The 19,891-nt window shown below is 43.6% G+C and overlaps 1 protein-coding gene across 7 annotated transcripts in view; it reads left to right on the forward strand.

The window, feature by feature from the left end:
* Nucleotides 1-19,891, forward strand: part of MAPKBP1 (mitogen-activated protein kinase binding protein 1) — a 99,925-nt gene that overhangs the window by 49,819 nt on the left and 30,215 nt on the right. For 6 of the 7 annotated variants that reach the window (XM_051621074.1, XM_051621077.1, XM_051621080.1 and 3 more), the window contains 15 exons: nucleotides 2,246-2,308; nucleotides 2,909-2,966; nucleotides 6,069-6,239; nucleotides 9,034-9,171; nucleotides 10,002-10,184; nucleotides 10,779-10,796; nucleotides 11,322-11,482; nucleotides 13,738-13,927; nucleotides 14,904-15,050; nucleotides 15,875-16,059; nucleotides 16,170-16,261; nucleotides 16,610-16,735; nucleotides 17,240-17,310; nucleotides 17,735-17,856; nucleotides 18,868-18,943. In XM_051621074.1, the coding sequence (XP_051477034.1) occupies nucleotides 2,246-2,308; nucleotides 2,909-2,966; nucleotides 6,069-6,239; nucleotides 9,034-9,171; nucleotides 10,002-10,184; nucleotides 10,779-10,796; nucleotides 11,322-11,482; nucleotides 13,738-13,927; nucleotides 14,904-15,050; nucleotides 15,875-16,059; nucleotides 16,170-16,261; nucleotides 16,610-16,735; nucleotides 17,240-17,310; nucleotides 17,735-17,856; nucleotides 18,868-18,943 (1,801 nt within the window). The remainder of the gene's footprint in view (nucleotides 1-2,245; nucleotides 2,309-2,908; nucleotides 2,967-6,068; nucleotides 6,240-9,033; nucleotides 9,172-10,001; nucleotides 10,185-10,778; nucleotides 10,797-11,321; nucleotides 11,483-13,737; nucleotides 13,928-14,903; nucleotides 15,051-15,874; nucleotides 16,060-16,169; nucleotides 16,262-16,609; nucleotides 16,736-17,239; nucleotides 17,311-17,734; nucleotides 17,857-18,867; nucleotides 18,944-19,891) is intronic. The other variant, XM_051621078.1, reaches the window with a different exon arrangement.

A 19,891-nucleotide genomic window follows, 5' to 3' on the forward strand; every position in this document is an offset into this window, starting at 1 on the left:
TTTAAGAGCTGCTTGGGAAAATCTTTGCCAGGATTTTGTGTCATTCTGTTATTCTTTCTGTTTTGTTTGTTTTTGGTTTTTTTTAAAGATTATTTTGAGCACAATTCCTACCTGTCGTAAGTCAGCAGGATTTTGGTCCATTAACCCTATCCATCTTCACATAGTGGGGTTTTGCTTTGCTTTTCCAATCAGCTGGAGCCTTGGGATTAGGTAGATTTTCACATCTGCTAACTTCCTATTTCATATCTTGTGATTTGTGAGGCTTAACCTCTGCTGACTTGTTAATGGATCACAAACCACCTGCTTCTTTACACTAATCCCTCAGAAATATATAGCATAGCTTTGACTTGAAACTTTGCATATTGGTTCCCCAGTGTGAAAAGCACAGAAGACTCAATCCTGGTCTGAACAAACTGCTTATTTACACTTTCCGTGGTCTTCCACAAGATTAACTCTCCAACCGTGGCTGTTTGCCTTAACTATCAAGAAAGTTTGCTGCCTTTATTGCCTTGGCCTTCTGGGTAGGGCATGGGTGGAGAAGAGTAGATGGAATGGCACTGGTGGAGAGGAATAGTCTAATGGGGGCAGGCACACCTTGTGACTGGTCGGTGCTTTGGATGTTAAAGCTTTGGTACCCTCTGAAGGTGTCTGAGCTATCGATGTTCATGGACCATGACAGCTTCAGCCAAGGACTCTGAGCTCAAGGTCTTGGTGTGTCAGTCCTGCTTTTTGCTCCCTTTTACATTTCAAAATTTACACCACTTCTGGCAGGCTAACCTAGTCAGACCAAGGGGAAGGTCAGATGCCTGGGCTAGGCCAGGAGATGCCAGAGACGTGGCAGGTCCCTGTCAACCCCCAGCTACACTGCCTGCAACAGTGCTAGTCCTGCCTTCTGCTGGGGATGCAGATCAGGGCCTGGAAGGACGTGGCTCTTCTGGGCAGCATGGTGCCCAGGTGTGCCTTGGCTTTTGCCTTTCTGCTTGGCTGCTTCAGGCCTCTACTCCTCTATCCTGCACGTTTCTCCTCCCGACTGATGTCTGTAGCCTGGCACGTGTTGTGGGCCAGCCCCAGACCAATGGTGACGTGAGTGAAGTCCCCAGAGCAGCGAGGGCTGCTAGCAGTGGAGCTGGAACATCCCACAGCACTCCCCTGGCACCGCAGCAAGGAGCAGCTAGGGCTCCCCAAGCACTGGCGGCGTGTACTAACAGAGGGACAGGCAAAACCCACAATTTCTATTTTAGAGGTGAAGTGAGAGAGAGGTCATCAGAGCTTTTGGTGTTCTAGCTCCTTTTAGTCGCTTAACAGTTACGCTGCTGGGAGGGGGCAGTAAGGGCCATGTGTTTTCTGTTACTAGTTGTTACTGCTCTCTGCTATGAGACAATGGGCTTACATGAGGATTTAAAAATTGTGTGTAGGGTGTTTGTGAAGAGTGGGGAAGGCTCCAATACCTGGGACTGCCCCAGGCTGGTTGTGGTGGGCTGAGGCAGCAAGGCAACTTGCTATGGGCAAAATTAATGGGTAGGTGGGGCCTCTTCTTCCCTCTCCTCCCAGTCATTAACTGCTTTGTTTCCAATGGAGGTGATTATATTGATTACCAGGAGTTTACTACTGCTTGCTTTTGCAGTTCATCTTGCTGAGAGATTTCTAAAAGGCCCCTGAGCAATTTGTTTATTCAGCTATGTCCCTGGGGTCAATAGTATTTGTCATCATACATCTCACTTCTCAGCTGGTCAGCCACTTCTTGTGCTATACTCAACAGTTCTGTCTAGTGTTACAGCCAGGCACAGAAATATATCCTGTCTACCTCTCCTTCTTTTCATCCCCTGAGAACTTTTCTAAAGACCCCCTGTATCCTGACCTTCTTACTCTGCTCTAGGCATGCTGGTTTGGTGCCCAGTACCTAGGGTCATATTTATGGCAGGGACATAATCCATCAGGGCCATTGCACAAACTTTCATGGTTAATCTTTCTGTTCAGCTTGAGCAATCAGAGACTCAGGGCTCCCAGATGCTGGAAAGGTAATTATTTATGGTACTAGCACATGGTACTCCTCAGCATGGGAGGGACTTGTGGTTTTTCTTTGTGATTTCTGCTTAATCCCAGCTCTGCCTTCGAGATTAGGGGATGAAAGACTGAGATTTGGGGTTGCTTTTGCTGCATCTCTGCCAGCCAGGATAGCCAGGATGTTTTTCTTTATAGACACAGTCATGTCAACTCTTCTTGTTCTTCTGTTTCTTCCTTCTAGGTGTGTTGTTGTGCTGTTCAACCCAAGAAAAAATAAGCAACACCATATTCTAAACAGTTCCAGGTGAGTGAAGCTTCAGGCTGGGCTTGCTTTCTGTGGGAGGTGAACATCAAGGGTTTTATGGCTTGAGTGTGAAATGCAGTAGTTGATGTTGCTCCAGGCTAAATCCCCTTAGTGTGAGCTGCCTTGGGGGAGAGGCTGCCTGCTGGTTTAGTTCCAGCTCCTTCTAATGTGAGGTGCTGTTGCTGATGAGGCACCATGTCATAAACATTGTGGTCCCAAGAAGAACTGTTAACAGGCATGGCATGGGGGAGGTCTTATTACAATTCCATAGTACCTGATTTTTTTTTTTCTCCACCTAAAACTATGACCTCGTTATTGAAGCCAGCACTAGGATCTGGTCCTGCATCTGGAATAAAGGCACCAGGCTGAACCTTAGCTTTTGGAGCTTTTCCAGTATTGTAGGCATGCTGCCTGTGACTTGTGCAGCAGGGAATTCCCATGGCAAGTGTTAGATCTCTGGTAAAGCAAAGCCATTGTGTCAGGCTCTTACGTGTGATTTTAGCCTCGTTCCAGTTTGTCCCAACCTACTCCCCAGTCATGATGTATTGAAATGATATCACATGATCAAAATGTTTCTCAGTGTCATTTTCTCTGTTTTAGGAAAACAATTACAGCACTTGCGTTCTCTCCAGATGGAAAATATTTGGTTACAGGAGAGGTAAGTGGGAGAGGAGAGGGCACATCTTGTCCATCCCATTTTGAAGCAGGGCAGGGAGTTTTAGAAGAAACAGCCAGTGAGCTGCCTTGACACAGACAAATCTATTTCAGTGTTGCATCTCTTGATGGACCTACTGGGTTATGGGTGGCTCTGGGTGCCCCTGCTGGCAGTTTTCATCAGCTTGGGGGATGGATCATCTGAGGTGGCCTCTGTGGTCTGAAGGTAGAATGAAAATACATGGAAGGACACACAGCATGGCTGTACTCAGCAGTGAAGTGTACTTAGATGGTCTTTGGTCTGAATTTAGCATTGTTCCTTCAGGATTTCAGGAAGTAACTGAAGCCAGTAACAGTGTTATGGAAAAAGTGAAATGTACATGTGGAATGGAGCTTTAGGAATGGTGACAGCAGATGCTGGTGCCTGTGGTTTGGCATTGTATGTTTGGCTGGGGGCAACAATTGCTTCCCCTTTCCAAGCATGCCAAAGGGGGAGAATAAGGATGAGTGCACTGTATGTCTGTTCTGCATTAGAAGTTCAAGACATGGTCTGTGTCATGAGGCTGGAATTGCTGGATGTTAGAAATCCACAGAAATATTGACTGTTCCCCATATGGTTTGGCTTATTTTATTCTTGTGTGTGATTAATGGTAATTTACTACTTAGTCTCTGTGCCTCTGTAAAACATGGGGGGGAGCATGTGTGAAACAGGTCCCCTCCTGAGCCTCAGCCACAGAGAACAGAAGTATGTCCCAGCCCTGTGTTGGAGCTGTCAAGGCAGAGGCTGCTCACCCCAGAGGTCCCTAGTGCAGCCACCGTGATGGCAGCTGTCATGTCACTGGGTGGCTCCCAATCTGGGCCTGAATCCTGCATGGATCAGGCCAAGGACAAAAATAACAGTGTTTTGGGATGGTGGCTATCTTGACATAGAAAAAGTAAGACCAAATTTTCCATCAGAGCATCAGAGATTGTTGTTGTTATTAACCTTTTAGTGAAAGCATGAGGTTTTATAGCTGCAATTTGTTTTAATGCCTCTTTCCACTCTAGAAGTATTAATGTAATAAAAAAACCTTTGTATTAAAATTAAAAGTATTTTTTCTCTGTGGTGTTCAGTTCTGATGATGATTCTGGTGCCTTCTTTTCTTTCTGCTTTTGTGTTTGTTTTTTGGTTGGTTGTGGGTTTTTTTGTGGTTTTTTTTTTTTTTTTTTTTTTAATTTATTTTTTTTCCTAAACCTTTGGTGCTTTATTCTTTTCATGTGGAGTAGGAAAAGCGGTGAAAAAATGAAGTGGGTATTTTTCTAACTAACAAACTTTTTGGTTTGAAAATTAATTGGGAGAAAAAAAAAAAAAAAGCAGCTCTTCCCCAGTTACACTTGAAAGCTTTTTTTTTGGCCTCGTTGCAAAACACGTCTCCTCTTGCCCTGTTGTAAAAACCTTTTCTCTTTTCAGTATCCTCCCACGTGTCTGACATTTGAGTTACTATTTAGCGTAGCAGTGTCCCCTGCCGGTGTCAGCAGTCTTGTCTTAGTTCAGCATCTGTCCTGTGGGGAAATGGTTTCCAGGTTCATTTTGTAAAGCTCACTTTTGGCAGCGTTATGCTAGTTCTGCCTGGTAACACCTTAGTTTTCCGCATGTCTGGCTTTTCAGGAAGGAGAGCATGGAGGTCAGACCTTGGCCACCGTACGTATTAAATGTCTTTTATTTCAAATCCAGAAGATTATTTTTTTTTCTCCATTTTTTTTATTTGTTTGTTTCTTCCTCCCCATGGAGTCACAGATTTTTTATCCCTGGGGATCACACAGAGCTCACTTTTGGTCAGCTTTTCTTAAATGATTAAAACCAAATTCAGCTCATAAACATCTTGGGGTGTAAGCCAAGATGGTTTGAAAAAAAAAATTTTATATATATATATATATGTCTGTCTGTCTGTCTGTATACACGTATGTATGTGTTTAAGTAAAGCAATTGCTTTGAAGAGCAGCTGATCCAGCTCATTGTAACACCTTGCCAGCCACCTTGAGACCTGAGCTCTGCCTTGCAGGAGAGAGAAGTGTACCAAGTGCACTAAAACCTGACCATGGCATTTTTCCAGGCCACAAGCAGTTGCTTGGCAAAGCTTTTGAATGAGACAATTAAAACATGCACAATTCTGAGTTGTTAAAGCTTTGATTTCTCCTTCTGATCAGACTTGCCTCTCCCACACAATCAAATTACTTGCTTAAAACTGATCAGAAAGGGTACCATTTTGCCATGTTGCCATGGATATGTTATCGTGCAAGCTACTGTTTTGACGAGACTTCAATGTGAAATCATGAATAGGATCTTTGAGTAGGATTGGCCCATCAGGCACATTTTTGGCCAGCATTTCAGCTCATCTTGTGTGCCTTGTTTTATTTTGCTTTAATAACAAAAAAATTAAACAAAAGAATAGAATAGTCTTGCAGAAGGTACTGAATTGGCACTTCTGAAATCTGTGACCATCTGTTTCTTGGGAGAACAAGCGTAAAGCCAGAGGCTGTGTTCCCTCCATGTATTTTTCTCTGATGCTACCCTGTCCGTGCTCTTTCATCCATGTGTTACCTTTGTGACAGGAATGATGCTGCCAGTCTCCCAGAAGCCTCCCTCAAATGGTGTGTGATAGTTATCATAACAGTCATGTCATGTTTTTGTATGGCTTGACCTGGCTTGACATCTCTGATGTCCATGTTGTGTTAGGAGCAGAGGACATGAGGGCCTTTTAGTTCACTGAGTCCAGAGATATGATTTTTAGAATCGTTTTTGTGTGCTGTGAGTTCCCATTGCAAAGATCAGGGATGCACATCAAAAGTATTGTTCTCATCTCTAGCTGTTTTGTGAGTAGCATAAGGAGAGGATTAATGCAGCAGTGATGGTATTAATTCTTTCAGACACCTGTTGAAATGCATATACTCTTTAAGCTGTAGTCTCAACCTGGGCTTTAAAGAACTGAAGGAACCTCTAACCCTGTTGTGAATGCACCATCTAGACATGTTTTTCCAAGTGCTCACACATTTATGTGCTCGAATTTGTCAGAACTTAGCTTGGGGGTTACATTTCCTATTCTGTGTCTGTTCTTGTCCCCTCCAGAGTGGACACATGCCAGCAGTTCGGGTATGGGATGTGGCTGAACGAACCCAGGTGGCTGAGCTCCAGGAGCACAAGTATGGTGTGGCCTGTGTGGCCTTTTCCCCCAGCTCCAAGTACATTGTTTCAGTGGGGTACCAGCATGACATGATTGTCAACGTGTGGTCATGGAAGGTAAGTTCTCTTGGAGGTTGGGTGGACCACAGGATATTGCTGAATTAAAGAGAGTGGACAGTCTAACCATAGGCTGTTTCAGTTTCATCTTGCTTTCTGCTTCTTTTAAAAATCATGTTGTTGTTTGTGTTTTGACATTCATGGACACAGACAAGTTTGTACATGAGAGAGAGCTCTGGTCCCTTAGGGAAGGTCCACGTCACTTCATTGAAGGGATATTCTTTATACTTGGAGACGTGTGACATCTTGCTGTCCAGCCAGAAAAGCCTGGATTTTGCAACCTTGTCAAAACCTTGTACTTTTTTAGAGGCTTATTAAAAACTAATTTATGTGGTTGAGGAAGGAAAAGTCTCATCAGCCAGGGAATTTTTTTGTGGTGCAGTGGTTGCTCTTGGCTTGTTTGTTTGGGTTTTTTTGTGTCAGGATTTGTGATACTCTGATCCCATCCTTGATGAGTGAGAAAGGGAACACAGAGAAATCACAGTGGGTGAAAGCTGATGGAGGTCACTCTGTCTGCCACTGACTGGGTTGGTGCAGCTCTCTGTGGAAACAAAGCTCGTGACTTATCCTCTAGAAAACATTTAAGTGTGTGCTGTTTGTATATAAGAAAAGAAATGTTTATTGTCAGTAGGCTTGGAGTCTTCTGTAACTCCTGCTACTTCTTCAGGTGCTGTAACCCTCTCTAGAAGATATGTGATTTAAAAAAAAACAACTTCAGTTCATCTGTTAAATATTACATAATCACAGAATCATAGAATGATTTGGGTTGGAAGTGACCTTAAAGATAATCTAATTCCAGTCCTCTTGCCATGGGCAGGAACATCTTCCACTAGACCTGGTTGCTCAAAGTTCTATCCAACCTGGATGCTTCTATGGAGGGAGCATCCACAACTTCCCTGTGCAGCCTGTTGCAGTGTCTCACCACCCCCACAGTAAAGAATTTATTCCTAATGTCTGACCTAAATCTACCCTCTTTCCACTTAAAACCATTGCCCCTCATCCCATCACTACATGCCCTGGTAAAAAGTCCCTCTCCAGCTTTCTTTAGCCCCCTTCAGATACTGGAAGGCTGCTACAAGGTCTCCTTGGAGCCTTCCCTTCTCTTGCAGCTTGTAAGTCTGTGTTCATTTAGTATATTACTCTCTTAATCACATTTGCTATGCTGTAGTGTAAGATCTCACTGTGCTCCTGCATGAGCTGAAGTTTCACCTTATTTTTCTTTGTATAGCTGAACTATGTAGTGATGAATGAGATGTATGAACTATGTAGTGACTTGGAGGTGGTCATAATACATGGCATATGTGGGAAAATACAAGTAGCTTTGTTTCCTCTTGCTTGCACAGGTCTTTCTGTTCACTGCAATCCTATTTATAATTATGTGTATAAGAGCTTGTGAGGGCTATCTCACTCTTCTGTGCTGAAGAACATGCACTTTAAGCATATGTTTCAACTATAACTATTGGGAGGTCCAGCTAGCCTTTATTTTGGAGACTAGTCACCGAAACTAGAGAAACTTTACCTGACTAAAGTTAAAGATGAATAAGAGACCAAGATATGAAAACAGATCTCCTGAAGCCCTTTCCTGTACTTTTAACCACAACCCTTCTATCCACTGTGCTGCTGCTTCAATTTAGCAGTTTTTCCTGGCTGGGGAGACATACTCAGTCATTTGACTGTGATGGAAAATAAACCCCCTGTTACCTGTAGGGTCCCCTTGCTAAAGAAAGGCCACAGGAACAATCCAGATGTTGAGTTCTGCAGCTGTTCTAAGCCTGTCTCTGTTCACTGTCTCGAAAGAAGTTTTGTTAACGGCTGTCCCCCTTGCTTTTCCCCCCAGTCTGAGTTGGGGGGTTCTCTGAGGTGACAGCAGCCCAGACTGCTGTATTGCCAGTTTCTTCAGTTCTGCCTGCACGTTGTCCAAAGGGGCCCTCAGTGTGGTGAGTTTGTGTGCTTGAGGGCATTATGTTGGGAAGACTGGGAGCAATCCAGTCTCTAAAAGGAAGGGTAAAGGAAGCAGAAAGAGAATAAAAAGTGGTGCATTTTGTACTCCATGTGCTGAATGGCAGAGAGGAAGACTTTTTTATTCTCACTTCTACTAGTCCCTGGGGAAAAGCAGGAGGAGGAGAACAGAGTGCTGGTACTGTGGACAAGGAGCTCCTGGCATGTGACTGTTCTGCTTAGGCAGTGTCTGTTCCTGTTCTGTGTCCCTGCAGTGTTCTTCCTCCTTTCCCAAACTCTTTGATGTTTTGAGGGGCACATTTGAGATGTAGAAGACTTTGTTTTGTCCCTTCCAAAACAGGCATGATGTTTTTCTGTTTTGAGTCATTCAAGAAATGAGGAACCAGTACTGATTTCCCTGCAGAAAATGCCTGTTCCTCATCTTGCATGCCCTGCTTTCCTTGCTGGCTCTCCTGGAGGCTGGGAGAGCTCCTCCTTGTGCTGGCCTGCATATGCTTTTGCTGTTTAGAAAGGGAAATGGGTTTGCTCTGAGCTCCCGGTGATTGCGAAACCAATATTTGTCATGGCTGAGACAGCAAGTTCCTGCAGACACTAGTGCCTTCTGATTTCTTCTAGATTCCAGTCAACGTGGAAGTGGAATTGAATGTAAATGTGAACTGTAATGTCCACCAAATTAGTGCTCCCAGCTAATGCTGGGGAGGTTGAATTTAGGGATGAGTAGGAAGCAGTTTGGGCCTTGTCTTTTCCCTGCTGCAGCGTTTCTGCCTGTACTTGAAATGAGTTTCCTTTGCTTTTGAGTGAAGAAATTAAGCTATCTAAACAATTATGTTTCCAGAAAAACATTGTAGTGGCAGCCAACAAAGTCTCAAGTAAAGTGACAGCCGTGTCATTCTCAGAGGACTGCAGTTACTTTGTCACTGCTGGAAATCGACACATCAAGTTCTGGTACCTGGATGACAGCAAAACCTCCAAGGTGAGAGAACATGCATCAAGGTCAAGCTGTGAACAGGCGTTTCCATCTTACTGCAGGGTGGATTTTGCCCCAGTGACCTGTGGGAAGTGGGAACTCTTTGATTTTTCCTGGGATTCAAGAATAGCCCTCCCCCCTGCCCCGGCTTTCAAGTCTCAGTCTTCCCATGGTCTTGTGGCACCAAAAGCTTGTCTTACCCTGAGCTGAGATAGGGGCATGTCTCCTGGTGTGTAGCAGCATGCTTGTTCTTTAATAGTTATATATACTGAAGGGCAGAAAAATCAGAAAAGAGCTGCAGTTTTTTAACAACTGCAGCTTGTTCAAGGTGGGGAGAGCTGTTTGATGTTGGTATGAACTTCTCAAAAGGTTATGAGTGTTATTTTGAGTCTTATGAGTGTTTAAACTTTTAGCTGTTCATTCTTCTCTGGGGAACAGAATCCACATATGATATTTTTTCTGTGGCCTCACAAACATATGTTCCTACTTCATGCTTGAACCCTGCTTTGGCATTTGGTATAAACCACAGATTAGCCATGGAAGATTTGTTCCTCCCAGTGAAGGATCTGATATCTCTGGGTCATAGGTTTGGAAACACAATTTTGATGTCATTAATAATGTTCTGTTCCACTGATGTGCTAATACTGATGGTCCCAATACACAGTATGCAGCCACTGGGTCTGCAGCAGGTAAAACGTGTCACTATGTCTCCTTGTAGGCTTTTTGCAGCTCTCCTTCTTTAAGGCACTTCAGCACTCAAGCCTTGATGTTTTAAAAACTGTCCATCTGCCTGGAGTACCTTGCTATATTTCTAACTAACTGTTTTTTCTTGGTAGGTCAATGCCACGGTCCCCTTGCTAGGTCGCTCAGGATTGCTTGGAGAACTGAGGAACAACTTCTTTGCAGATGTGGCATGTGGAAGGGGCAAAAAAGCTGACAGCACCTTCTGTATCACATCCTCAGGCCTGCTCTGTGAATTCAATGAAAAAAGGCTGCTAGACAAGTGGGTAGAGCTGAGGGTGAGTTTTCCATCCTTCTGTCCTGCAGTATTTGCCTGCTGAAGCAGAGCGGGAACAGCAAATAATGACACTCAGGGAGTGCAAGCTGACTACCAGCAGTGAAAGTATCTGGGCCTCTGCCACTTTGTGATTTACTCTGGAAGGCCAGGCAAAAATAGCATTGCTCCTCAGCAAAGGAATGTTATTAATCATTGAGACTCTTTCATTCTCAAGCCTCAGCCTTACAGCTACTGCCCTTCCGGCAAAGCTGTGTCCTGATGTAACTTTGGCAAAACCCGGTTTGTCCCTCCTGGCTTGGCCTGGACGAGTAGGGGTTTTAGAAGGATTCTGATTTCTGTCCACTCTGAAGTGTCTTACTTGGCTTGTGCATCTCAAATGCAGGTTCCTGAGGTACTGCTTGGTTTGTCTATTCTACCAGTTTGGCCAATAAATTTGTCGGTGCTCATTTTTCTTTCAATTGAATGCAAGATGCCTAGCTGAAAGGATTCAGTGTATTAAAATGAAGGGAAAAATCTTTCCATGCTTTCACTGAAGTGAAATGCCTCTTCTTTTCTTTCCTTCCCTCTCTAAAATCTGCTTTTCACTCTTGCTCAGAATACTGACAGCTTCACAGTAAGTTGGAAAAAAGTTTTCCATTGAACTCATCCCCTTATCACCATACTCCATTTTGTACCATTTTCTGCCATTTGTACTGATCCCAGTGGGAGGGGGAAGAAAATCAATTTTTTTCTTATTCACTTGTAACAGGTAATATATTGGCTTGCTAGTACAGGATGAAGTGCTGCTTGCCTGCCAGTGGTGCTGAATGTCACAGAGGAACAAAAAGCAAAGTTCACAGTAAGACTCACCTGGAGCAAATGTGCAGCTCTGCTGATCTCCCACCACTGTGGGTGACAGAGGAATTCAGCTTTTTCCTTAACCACTTGGAATCTGCAATGGACCTTGGCTAGGAAGCTCCTCAGAAAAAAAATACAGATTTTAGACTTTTCCTTACTCCCAGGGCTTCACTTCACTTCAGCTTTTCTAACCATGACTCCTTTGTCTGTCAATATACTGTTCTCCCTGTCATGTGTCTGGTGACGTTTGAAGTGAGAGCACATTGCTTACTTGTCATCTTGTGTGCTGTGTCCTTCTCAGACCACTGTGGCAAACTGCATCTCTGTGAATCACGACTACATCTTCTGTGGCTGCGCTGATGGCACCGTGCGGATTTTTAACCCTCTGAACCTTCACTTTGTCACCACGCTGCCGAAGCCGCACTTCCTGGGAACAGACATTGCCAGTGTCACTGAGGCCAGGTACTGTGGAGAGGGTGAAAGGGAGCAAGGGAGGCTTCTGAGAGTTAGAACCGTTCCCCAAAACTTTGCCATCTGCACTGTGCTCTTTTTATGGATTAAAATTGGCAGCCTGTTGCAGATCTCCCTGAGTTGTTGCAGTCTTGCCTTGCATGGCTGGGCTACAGTCCAAAGCTGGTTGCTGGAGTACACAGCATAGCTTGCACTTCATCTCCCTGGCATTGCTCAGGTCTGGTGGCCTTTTGACACTGGTTGCCATGAGCAAGCAGGCAGAAGGCACAAGATGCTGTGACCCACTTCAATTGTTCCTGTACCATGGCATATCTTTTGCTTGTCACTGGTAAGGGCTAAAGACTCTCTTCCATATTAGTACAATCATGTTGCTGAGAGATGTACAGGCTCTCATGGGGCATTTTTTCAAAGGTTTTCTTCCAATCTTTTGTAGACCTAAATCTTCTACTATCTTTTGTAGTTTTTCTTCTCCCTATATCTTGTCCATTATGTTGTTTTGTTTTCTACCTTGCTCAAGATAGCTACCTTGCTATCTTCTGCTTTGACTCTCTGTTTCTCACCTTCTGAGATGGGTATTGTAAGTTCCATACAGCTCTGTCTGCCAGCTTCTGGAGACTTATGCCAGAGGAAACCCTTCATGTGTTGCTGTTTGACATTCCTGGTTGGAGGCTTCTTCTGTTGCCCTCTTTCACTTCTGTCACTAGTGGGGAAAGAAATCCAAAGATGTAATAATTGACCAGCCATCATTCCATGGAATATCTGGAGTTCCCACATCTACAGATATATACACTTTTTTATTTTCCTTCCTTTTTTTTTTTTGTTTTTTTCATTTGTGTCTCAACAGGTTTTCTCTAAACTTTCCTTGTGAACTTGAGGTAAAGGTTCAAACTTGTTTTATATAGTCCCTCTCCAGAAGATCAGTAGGAGACAATGATATTCCAATAAGGAAGATGGAGAAGGAACTCTCAATTTAAAATGTTACCAGCTTTTGGTAGTGCTGAAGTAAAGAAATTGTACATGTGGACCCTTTAAAAATACTCTTTGCTGCTCTCACCCATCAGTTGAGCAGAAATATTAATGTGATTCTTAAACATGCATTTTTAGTGCTGATTACAATCTTAACAACTTTTTTTTTTTAATTACTTCCAAAGAAGCTTAAAAACACAGGACTCCTTATTTTTCCATGCATGCCAGATCTTCTTTGTGGGATGCCAGTTGCCCTCAAAGCCCACAACTGTATCAATGACTTGATTTTTTTATGGGATCTGGGCTGCACTCTTCTGGCCCTCAGAGCTTTGCCCTTTCAGAGCAGGGCTTCTGTTACCTGTTGTGCTACATGAGCTTTGACCCTCATCTCTGCATCTCCACCAGTTCTTTTAAATTACCTGCTCTCAACACCCTGGTACTCTGGCTACAGTTGCCTTGTTTTATACCATTAACAGCATTGTGGGATGGCTGTGTTCACCTCGGGTCAAGAGAGCAGCTCCTTCTTTATGTACATAGGAGCAGGACTCAACAGAGGACTCCTGTAGAGTGTTCACATGGTGTGATTTTGGTCTAACCTGGGGAAGGAAATGTTTCCTTGTTCTGCAGAAGTTCTCTGTTTTAAAGTTTGCATCAGAGAGCTTGCCTATCTAGAAAGGACTGTACCCATCTGCAGTTGCCCATCTCATGAGCTGCTGCAAGCAGCACCATGCTGGCCTATGTGTGGGGCATGGGTGGAAAGAAAGTATGTCACACAAGTGGGGCCACTGAAATGAATTGTCCCTTTGTCCCTTGTGCTGGTGTGCTCCTTTCTCCTGAGAGAAGTAGTCTACTGCTTGGTCATGCACAAGAGCTGTTCCTGCAACCAAGAAACAAAATATACTACCCACCGAAAGATGGTCCACCCTCCCCTTTGAGACTTGACTTGGTTTTTACAACCTGGTTATTCAGGGGTAAATGATGATGATCTTCTGTGATGATCAAGTGTTCTGTTTGGCCCTTCTTCAGGAAAGGTCAGTCACCTGTCTGTGATGGGACTCTGGGTTGGGCGGCAAGCAGAATGACTGTTGCCATGGAACTTTCAGGGTTCTTTTGGGACTCTGGTTGTTCAAGAGACAGGTAGCAGTCAGCTACCTATGTATGCCACAGTGTGTTGTTCATCTTGACACAATCGTGTGAAGAGTCCAAGCTCTCATGTTTCACTTCCATGCTCTGACTTCAAGAATCCAAATTAATCTGGCTTTTGTTCTCTCTTTGTGCAGTCGTCTTTTCTCTGGTGTGGCTGATGCGAAGTATCCGGACACGATTGCCTTGACCTTTGACCCCACCAACCAGTGGCTTTCCTGTGTATACAATGACCACAGCCTGTATGTGTGGGATGTCAAAGACCCGAAGAAAGTGGGCAAGGTGTACTCTGCTTTGTACCACTCTTCCTGTGTGTGGAACATTGAGGTATGTTGTCTACAGATGCAAGTGTTGGATTGTGAGTTGCAGCTGAGGAAGTAATCTGAAGAGCCACCAAATGTAAATGCAAACATGTACTGCAGACTTCCTCCTCTGGTTAGTGTGGTTGCTATAGGACTTGAGATGGAGCTGGGAACAGTTCTTTGACAGCACTGCAATGGATGACCAAATGCATTAGATGCAGTGTGCTCTTGGAAAAAAAGTCTTGCATTAAAAGCTGAGAGGTGGGAGAAAGAGCAGAACTGGATAAAGCTGAATGCAGTGGTGCCTCTCACAAAATGCACAAGAGTTCACTGCTGACCTCAAAAAAAATAAAGTTTGAGGTCTGTGGTGAGCACGTGCTCTAAAGTCAAAGGAACGAAGTAAGTGATAAGATCACAGCTCTGATCATTCTTAACCTATGTACCAGGACATCCTGCTCAAGTGGCCATCATCTTGCAGTCTGTCTAGTTGGCTTTGCCTCAGAGGGACAGAGGGGTGGAGAGGAGGGGTAGGAAACTATGTAATCGTTAATGTGTTGAAGTATGTCCAACAGTAGTTAGGAAAGGGGGAAGTGGAAATAAAGTGGGAACAGGTTGTGGACTCTTTATTATTATTTATTAATTGCATCTCACCCTTTTTTTCTGGATTATAAATTGACAGTAGTAGCTAAAAGTTGCAAACTATGGTGCAGAGTGGTTGTTGCGTGGTTGTTGCATGGTCTTTGAGATGCTCTCTTTGAACTTAGTTGCATGCTTCTTAAGGAGATGTTCTGCATTCAGGGAAGCTCAGTGAGCATTTGTTTGAAGTGAACACAAAACTCTGATCTGCAAACAGGTTTTTGTCAGGAGAACTGGCTGGCTCTCACCTTTACAAAACAGACAGGACAGCCCTTTATCTCCTTTTGTTTAGAAACTTGCTACCAGTGTTCAGGATGCCAAATACCAGGCAATCTCATTCAGGGGTTGATTTTACCTGCCCGTAGGTGTATCCGGAGGTGAAGGACAACAATCAGCCATGCCTCCCCCCTGGTTCATTCATCACCTGCTCCTCTGACAACACCATTCGTCTGTGGAACACTGAGAGCTCCAACATTCATGGCACAGCCCTGCACCGCAACATCCTCAGCAATGTAAGATCCCAGGTTTTGATCACCTCCTTGCCTTTGGGGTTGCTCTTCCTCATGCACAGGTATTCCCAAGTTAAGGCCCAAACTTCTTGGGATCTCTGAGTCAACACAGGCTTCTCTGTAAACAGAGCACAAGTCTGAAGCTGAAGAAACATGAAGGGAGTATCAGGTGGAAAGACAGTTTGTATGATACGGTCTTGTGCACTATTCATTTTTCCATAAACTTCAGAAAAGCTTTTTCTCTTTTTCTCCATCTCTGTAAACACTTCAAGATTTGTTTGGAAAAGGTGCATTAAATGAGGCAGAGGTTTGGGAGAAACAATGAGGAGGGTACTCATATGGAACAGTGATTACTTGTGGACACTTGCCTCTGTTCTCAGTTGTGTTGGAAGACCCATGGACGTAGAAGCACTGACCTGTGCATTCTCAGCAATTTGTTCATGGTGGAAAAGGCTCCTGCTTTTTCTGTCACTTCTCAAAAGGCATGGGCTGACTTGGATGATCCCTAGAAGTCTTTCAGGTTCCTGCTGTATCCTCTACTATGTTGTAACCTCTAATCCTAGAGTTTGTCTGTTGCATGGGAGATGCTGTAACTTTCTAGCTTGAAGGGGAATCTTTTGCATAGGGTCATCATGAGACACAGCTGTGAAACTTCCATCCTACAATGTGAAGGGGCTGAGTGCTTGCTCCTAGCTAACAGATCCCACCCATTACAGCATTACTGCCAGTGAAGTGTAGATATTGGCCAGGAGCCCAGTTTCTAAGGCAGGTGCTTCACTTTAATATTTTGTAACCAGATAATATTTCTGTGTGTATTGTATCCCCAGGACTTGATGAAAATCATCTATGTAGATGACAACACTCAGGTACTTCTGGACACTGATTACAACTCAGCAGGAAGTGCAGACAAAGCTGATGCACAAGTGATGGACACGAAGGTGGGGATACGCACTGTCTGCGTGAGTCCCAGTGGGGAGCACCTGGCCTCGGGGGACAGGATAGGCACTCTCAGGTAATCCCATAGAGCTTCTTGTGCAAACTGCAGGCTGGGCAGGTATGAGAATCACAACCAGGTCTTGCTAATTTTATTCAACATACTGAATCAGCCATATTGTGTCTTAGGATATATGAGTTGCAGTCTCTGAGGGAAATGCTAAAGGTGGAAGCTCATGACTCAGAAATCCTATGTCTGGAGTACTCCAAACCTGACACAGGTAAATGCAATTAAGCTTATTCCATTGTGCATGTGAATGTAGTGTTGAGCTAGTCAAGAATGTCCAGTCATGGTATGTCAGAACTTTCAGTGGTGAGCCACTCTTGGATTTCAGAGCAGGCTTGTAGTGTTGGGCCAGTAGAGCCTAACTTTGAAAAAGGCTTCTGTCTCATACTTTTGCTTGGAATATTGTAGGCTGAGATGGAAACTTGTTCTGCCTGTTATAGTAGTGTGAAATCCAGGAGTGTTCCTTTGTCCCTTAGATGATTGAGAAGCTGTTTTAAAATAGTGACTGGAAGAGGAAACGACCTTTAATAATGGTCTTGCACTCTTTTTAACTTTCTGACAGGCTTAAAGCTCTTAGCCTCAGCCAGTCGGGATAGGTTGATTCATGTCTTGGATGCTGGAAAGGACTACAGCCTGCAGCAGACCCTGGATGAACATTCTTCTTCCATCACTGCTGTGAAGTTTGCAGGTAGAGAATCATGGCCTCCCTCCAAAGCTGTATTTGAGCATTGCTGTTGTCCCATTGTGTTGTAAAGTAATTTTAGCTGCTTAAACGCTGGGTTATGACAGGCTGAAGCTGCAGCTGCTTTTTTGTAATCTTCTGTAGCTGCAGTCCTAACAGACAGTGATATTTGACAATACTTGCCTTCTTTTCCCTTTTGTTTTTTTTCTCCTCTCCTTCCTCCCCACTCAAAACCATCTCCTGACTGAAGTCCTAAGCATTTCTTTTGAAAGTTGTTTTCTGTGATGATTTACTCCCTTTAACTCATGTCAGATGGCTTCATGCACTCTGAGCATTAACAAGTCCTGTCCCTGAGAAGGAGCTTTTGTTTTGCTGCAGCATCCTGCTGCTTAGGTAGGAGTCAATCTTAGCTAATCAGGATGGGAATAAATGAGCAGTGGTATACATGGAAACATTTCCTCCACCTGGTATTTGTGTTTATCTTTTGATCTCTCCTGCCTTTTGCTGCAGCCAACGATGGAAAAGTGCGAATGATAAGCTGTGGGGCAGACAAGAGCATCTATTTCCGAACTGCGCAGAAGGTAACCTCGTTACAGCTTTTTGTGCACTTTTAAAAAATAATCTCTCCACAAAGGAACTACTTCAAAGAGTGATATCAGAGTTTCTGGATGAGCTTGTTACTATTTCAGCCTCAGTGTCTCCCACTGACTCAGTGCAAGAGATTACATTTGGAGAGCTAGTTCTGTGAGGTATGCAGCTGTTCCAAGCCTGACCTCTCCCAGCAAGATGCAAAGTAGACAGCTGTTAGGATATCTGTTTTTCTTTCACTGCCAAGGCTACTGTGAGGAGTGGTGAAAGGGTATGGGTTGGAAAGGAGTTCCTTGTGCTCCCAGTTCCAGCTGCTTCCAGCAGACCTGGTTAAGTGGGAAGAGTTGGTTTCTATTTAGAAGTTTTTAACAATGGGTTAACTACTTGATTTTGACACAGTCTTTACTCACATACTAGACAGGAGAAGGGGTTCAGTTTACCCGAACGCATCACATTGTTAGGAAGACCACTTTGTATGACATGGATGTGGACCCCAGCTGGAAATATGCAGCTATTGGATGTCAAGATCGTAACATCAGGTTAGTTTACTTCTTGTCTTGAAAACATTTTTGCAGTCATAAATGAGTTGGCCAAGGGGGGTTCGTCTCCATTGTTGTTCCTCATTGACACAGCATTTTCAGACCGATTTGCGGCCTCACCTCATACTTTGTGAGGTTGAACTCTCACCCTCACTGATGAAAAGCTGTGAATATATGCAAATGCCCATGGGACTCAGCTTCTCGCTGGGTCGCTCTGTAGAGCAAAGTCTGGGAGAGCAGGTGCGCCTTCCTTGACACACAACTGAGCGGTGGTAATTTTTACTTTTAAAGTTATGTCTAGTGTGAAGTTGTGAGGTCCCATAGAGTAGCTGGGGCTGTCAGAACCTGAAATTGAGCTAGGAGTGACTGTATTTTGACATGTAGAATCAATTTTCTGCTCACTTTATATTAATTTCTCCAATCTGTCTGTTCCTGCCTTCAAAGCAAAAGAGACTGTAGTTGTTGTGTCTCCTCCTGTTGTATCACAGCTGAATACCACTGCTGAATCTGATTTGCAGTTGTATTTTAATGCAGATAAAGGGTCTTGCTCTCTTCACCTTTTACTTTAATATGAAGGAGCCAGAGGTATTTTTAAAGCAGGGAGGACTGACCGAAGCCTATCAAGAGCCATTCCTGCTACATAACCATTTGCCATTAGAATGTATGGAAAGGTTTTCTCCCTCCCATTTGACCTCTCCTTCAGTGCCATGATACTATACTTGTTTTTGGTTATCAGCTTGAGAATCAAGCCTCAATTTTAATTCAGATAATCTGCTTGATAAGAAATAGTTCCATCTTGAGCCTTGACTTTACTTTCAAGGTTGTTTCTTGAACCATTTAAGTGGTCGGTGGTTATAGTTCATTGACATGATTTTTCCGTTTCCTGTGTCTTGGCTCTGGTCCCTTCTCATGTGGAATGAGAAGCAGAAAGAGAAAAGGATCCTGGTGACAAGATCCAGAGAGCAGTACCTGGACTAAATAAGCAATGTTGTCTTATGTCATCCCTCTCAGGGTTTTCAATATAAGCAGTGGGAAACAGAAGAAGCTTTACAAGGGTTCCCAAGGTGAAGATGGCACCCTCATCAAAGTAAGCTGTTTTATTTCTTTATTACTTTTTCCTTTTTTTCCAGCTCTTCTGAATGTAGCTCAGGGCTAAGAAAATGAAATACAAACCTGAACACAGGAACTTCGGGGTTGTGGGGTTTTTTTTCTTTTTCTTTTTTTTCTTTTTTTTTTTCTTTTTTTCCACTTGTTCCATACTTTGTCCCTTATCCTGTTGCTGCTTACTCCTACCTCCATCCTTAAGGGCTGATAATATATTTGGTTTCCATTAAGCTAAAACAGGAAAAGAGTCAATGAATGCTGAAGTTGATCTATAACTTCTCTCTCTGTCCTGTTTCTGAAGTGAGGCACAGGCTTGTGCTATAAAAGCAAGTAGAACTGCACCAGTATCTGTCAGGAAATTATTTAGTCCATTTACTTTAATCCTTTACTTTCTGCTCCAGAGAGCTCATTCTGGCTTTCTTGACTATTTTTTATAGGATTTTTAAGTTGGTGGTGGTTGATCAGTGTTTGAGAAATTTGTGGTTGCCTGAGGGGAAATATGACTGAAACTCTTATTGAGTTGATTAAATAAAGTATCATCTACCCTGAAAACCCTGTATTCTTCAGGTCTTGGAGTGCTGGACAAGCTTAGTACTGTTTAGAGTCTGTTCATGTTTCTTACCTGCTGAGTACATCCAGGCCTTGGGGTAGGGTAGCATGTCTGTTTCTGCCACTGTCCTAGGCTTCCCCTGGTAAACCAGGTGCATTCAACATTCAGAGTGATGCCAGTGCACTGGGATGGGGAAGAATTGCATTCTTGTCTTTAAAGGGGAAGACCAATTGACACAACAAAAATATCTCTCAAGTGTTTTCATTGCATTTGTTTTCACTGATAATTTTTCTACTTTTTAAATGAAATATTTCTGTTCATCTGCACAGGTCAGCAGTGTTATTGAAGGGTGTAAATAACTGGATAGAGAGGGAAAAGAAA

This window comes from Apus apus, chromosome 5 (assembly GCF_020740795.1).
Source record: "Apus apus isolate bApuApu2 chromosome 5, bApuApu2.pri.cur, whole genome shotgun sequence".
Classification (NCBI taxonomy): domain Eukaryota; kingdom Metazoa; phylum Chordata; class Aves; order Apodiformes; family Apodidae; genus Apus; species Apus apus.